Source organism: Pinus tabuliformis, chromosome 4_1 (genome assembly GCF_031772625.1).
Source record: "Pinus tabuliformis cultivar Carrire ecotype Pingquan chromosome 4_1, CPIR1, whole genome shotgun sequence".
Lineage (NCBI taxonomy): Eukaryota > Viridiplantae > Streptophyta > Pinopsida > Pinales > Pinaceae > Pinus > Pinus tabuliformis.
Window position 1 is genome coordinate 103,427,702 of NC_142303.1, and position 4,882 is coordinate 103,432,583.

The 4,882-nt window shown below is 37.2% G+C and overlaps 1 protein-coding gene across 1 annotated transcript; it reads right to left on the reverse strand.

Annotated features, from left to right (window-relative positions):
- Positions 1-369: 369 nt before the first annotated feature.
- LOC149174428 (LEAF RUST 10 DISEASE-RESISTANCE LOCUS RECEPTOR-LIKE PROTEIN KINASE-like 1.4) lies at positions 370-2,790 on the reverse strand. Its single transcript, XM_089422595.1, has 3 exons — positions 1,928-2,790; positions 1,786-1,812; positions 370-1,684 (listed from the first exon to the last, which is right to left on the reverse strand). Exons 1-3 carry the CDS (start codon positions 2,697-2,699, stop codon positions 513-515), a joined length of 1,971 nt encoding a protein of 656 aa, XP_089278721.1. The 5' UTR covers positions 2,700-2,790; the 3' UTR covers positions 370-512.
- Positions 2,791-4,882: the final 2,092 nt, after the last annotated feature.

Below are 4,882 nucleotides of genomic sequence, written 5' to 3' on the forward strand. Positions count from 1 at the left end.
AAAAAATACAAAAATCAAAAAAAAAAAAAAAACCTAAAAAAAAAAAATACAATTCCTTACTTAAATACTTAAAATAAAATGATTATATTTTTACTTTATAGTGTTTTTACAGTGTTTTTCTGCTTGCGATGGTGAAGATGGGCGTTTGTAAATTGGCTTCTTTTATGGGCGAAATGATTCAAAACATGTATTCAGAACTACCATGACCTTTGTTAGACAATGTACCAAATCCAGAATAAAAATAAAAATAAAGAATCCCATGTAAAACAGAACCCTAATAATTTCTGCAATACATATGACATATACCGCCACGAAACTCCCACCAACGCTAACTTATCAAGCATTCCATGAATATATATTGGACGTATATACAATGTGTGGCCATTTTTATTGAAACATTTTGAAGATCTTTTCTGGGTATCTCTGAGAGCAAAATATATGACAAACATAGGAAAGTGATGGTCTGCTACAGATCGAAATACAGATTAAGTTTTAATACATAACGGATAAATTTATGAACTGTTGTTGGGAGTGGAGCTTATGCTGGGCCACTTGTCTTGCACAGAGGTGGGAGATATTGGCAGTTTGATGTAGTGAAACGATCCCCGTTGTTCACCGCGAGTTGGGACGGCACCCCTGATTAGCTCAAGCTGCGCAACAACTTCCTTCATGTGTGGTCTGTCATCCCCTTCTGACGCCAGGCATCGGAAGATCAATTCTGCAACTGCACTTACCATGGCCTCCACCTGGTCATTCTTTTCAATCTCTAGTTGCGGATCCACTAGCTCGTGCAAAGCCCCTTCTTGGATCTTCGATGTTGCCATGTAAGCAAGGTTTATTTCCCCTCTCTTCCGATTTATGTCCACAGCTAATTTGGCAGAGATGATTTCTACTAGAACGACCCCGAAGCTGTAGACATCGGATTTCTCAGTCAGTTGAAAGCATTCATGGTACTCTGGGTCAACATACCCTGGTGTGCCTTGTGGGGCAGTAGTGACATGTGAGGCATTTAAAGGCACAAGTCTGCAAAGCCCAAAGTCTGCAACCTTGACATTGAAATTATCATCCAAGAGAATATTAGAGGATTTCACATCTCTGTGAAATATAGGCGGATCGACGCTGTGAAGGAACGCCAAGGCCTTAGCAGTCTGAATAGCAATGTTTAAGCGAGTGTCCCATGGTAATCCCTTGGGACATCTGCGATCACCATGAAGATGTTCAGCCAAGGTCCCGTTCGAGACAAATTCGTAGACAAGCAGCAGCTCTGGACTTTCTGCAGAGGTGCAGCCATAAAGACGAACAACATATGGGTGATTCAAGAATGAAAATACCTTCACCTCGTTGAGGAACTGTTCGAGTCTCTTAGAGTTATCCTGATAAAGTCTCTTCACCGCCACAGTTCTTCCGTCCCGAAGCTTTCCCAGATAAACCGACCCAAATCCTCCATCCCCAATTTCGTTCTTCTCATGGAAGCAATTTGTAGCCTGTCGAAGTTCTTCGTAAGAGAATATTGGCAAATCGCCTATCATAGACTTACGGAGTGCACTGGCTGCTTCCATGTCCTTTCTCCCGTATTTGCCGAAATCATTAGCAACGCCTCGGCTATGGGTTTTCCTTCTCTTAGCATAACACACTAAGAGCAGTACCAGTGCTATTGTTGCCAGTGCAGCTGCTACGGAGACACCTGCAGTGGAATGAAGAGATTGATAATATTAATGGGAACAAAAAGCAAATTCACCTATTACGATAAATCGAAGATACCGAATATAAAGAATTCATATTCACCTATTTTAATCGCTAACTTTCGAGTACCTGCAAGGATCCACATTTTTTGTAAGAGAACGCATAGATCCAGAAACTCATATAGAAGGGGAAAGGATTCGAACAGTTAGCTTTGTAATCAAATCTAGGTGATTTGGAAACCTACCATTGCGGGGGCACTCGTCTGGCTGGATTGTGCCATCGCTACAATAGCAAAGAAATAAGTTCCATTTGTCATAACCACAACTCCCAGTACTCTTCAAACAAGTGTCACAGCGTCCATCACTGTCCGGATCGACATTCCATGTGACCTTAAAACCCTGCGCTAGTAAAGTCGTAATATTAATGGGCTCCTGAGAGAGGTAACTCTTATTACTCGGTAGTTGAAGATGGGTTGAACAGAAGCTTCCCCCCACTGAGTCTAACTCTGTAGTTAAACTGTAGTACCAAGCATCACCACAGCCGCTGGAATTAAGCTTTTTTAATACATATTTGTTCCCATCAATTTGCTCGCAGTCCCTCCAAAATGTCAGATTGGTGTATCCATCCGCCAGGCGAAAAAACTGAGAGTCATACCACCATGACTGATTGTAGTTACCTGAAATATCGCATGATTCATCCCCATAGATCGAGATTTGGTCGTTAACGACAGTCATGGTATGATCACTGTTATTGCTCAAGAAAAGGGGCTCCGATAGACGATAAATATTTCCATGAATATAAACGCTAGGAGAGCTCGACACACAGCCAACCTGAAACTTAGGGTGACCGCAGCCGCTGTTAATTTCCCCAAAAGGATACCCAAATGTAAAGCCCCCACATGTATAATTGCCACGGCATTGCTCGGAATAACTGCCGAGACATGATGTCGAGGAGTAGATGAGGAGGAGCAGAAGCGCAGGTGCAAGATGAAGAAAAAGATAAACAGAGCGAGTCATTGAATTGGGAAAAAGGAGGTACTGATTCTCATGCTCTGCTCTGTGCTTCTGTTGGAGATTATAAACACAGCAATAGGGAGATGGGGGGTTCTGCAAATACATTAAGATGAAGGAGAAGGAGATGGAATAGGAAAGCCGGTATCTAAGGAAAACGGCATGCAATTTCCAGGGACTTCTTCAAAGTCAACCAGCCAATTGGACTTGGTCTCTTTATTATTATTATCGGAAAACTCTGCAATTTAATGTTATTTTATTTGCATACGAACTTACGCCGTTGCTTCTTCCGTCTGTCGGACGCATTAAATTCCACACGCCTGCTCCCTTCCGTCGCTGAAAAGTTCGGGGTGATATCATGTAGCCTTTCCTGGTAAGGTTATAGGCATATAACACCAAATGTTTATGGAGTTGTCTATAATGTGATTTTTTGGAGAATCCGGTGGAAGAAATTGAGGTTAAATCTTGATTTGTTGCAGTTAAAATGATTTTTTAACTGCATTTTTGTATTCAGCACCCTCGAAAACCTCTGGGAGGCTTTCATTGTGCAGAAACTAGCTATCAAACTTGTGATTCCAATAAATTCCTGCCAGATTTCGACCAAAAAAACCGCCGAAAAAGCTTTCAAAAAATCGCGTTATAAACTATTTCAATGTTTATATTTTGAAGTCAAAGATTGATGATGTGTCGATGAAAGTTGCTCTCGTTTTTGTTTTTTTAAATCCCCAGTAGAGTTAAATTTCAATTATAAATTTTTAATTATTTTCCACCGAACTTTGATCACAGTACCCCGAAGCCAGACATTGGTGCCTGGGTCGGTTTGGATGTTGAAATGAAGAAGTGTTCTGCACAATTAGTGATTCGCCGGAATCTTGCAGTTACACACTGATGGTGATGGACGATTGTCACGGTACGAGGGTTCCAATATGTCATATTGACCAAGAATGTGGGCTCCATGCTTAATGGGTGATATTGATTTCCATGTTTCATTTTCCTATGATATATATTATTTTTATTTATTTATTTTATTTTATTTTATTTGTTTTAGGGAGATATTGTAGTGGTTTTAAATTATTGTAAAAGTTGATTTAATCTGGGATACATGTTGTAATGTTTATAAAATGAGTGTAGATTTATTTTAGATATGGATTTACCAAAAGTAGAGATTAAATTTTTCAATTTGTAAACATTTTTTAAAGGGCAAAATTTGAAGAAATGTTTGAGCTTCACAAAAATTGATTCCTTTAAGCAATTGGTAAATTCAAAATCAAGCTAGATTGATTTTAAAAATATTATTTATATTTATTTAAATTTCACATTTTAAGATATTTTTATTTTTATTTGTAAGTTTATCAAAACCCATATATATCACATTAAAAAAATAAATTTAAATATGATGAAATATTATGATTATGAATATGAATTATTATTATTTTAATGTGATATGTATATTATGATTTTTTGGAGGCAGAAAATTGCTTATAATTTTATTAATAAAAACATAATTTCAATATAACAAATTGAATTGAATCAATTTTTTTTTATTACTTTTAACTTTGTTTTAATTAGGAAGAAGACATGAAGCCCTAGTCTAGTAGTCTATTCAGCTCTATCGAGCTCTTTAATTGAGGATTATGTGCAACTTCCTCTCTAATTGACAATTATGTGCAGCGTCCTCTTGGGAGTAATGTTTGTTTCATTCAACTCTGTCGAGCTCTCTAATTGACCATTATGTGCAACTTCATGTTCTCTAATTGAAGATTATGTGCACCTTCCTGTTGTGCGTAATGAGAAGTCTAATTGGTAGATTGAGACAATACCATTGTTTATCAATACCACATGCCTAAAAAACCATAACTCAATTCATAATCAATTTAATTAAAAGGAAAAAAATGACATAACTACTTTGAAGAAAAATATCAACCTTTTTATTTGTGAATACTATTAAGAATATTCTATATCACGTAGGTTAAATCCCTACCATCCACTTAATAACTATCAATAATTAAATTAAAATTATGGAAGCCCTAGTCCAAAGCAACAAGCCTATGGGCATAACTAACTAAATTATAACTTTATTTTTACTTCATCTTCTTCTTCTTATAATTAAATCAAAATTATGGAAGCCCTATTCTAAAGCAACAAGCCTATGGGCGTAACTAACTAAATTATAACTTTATTTTTACTTC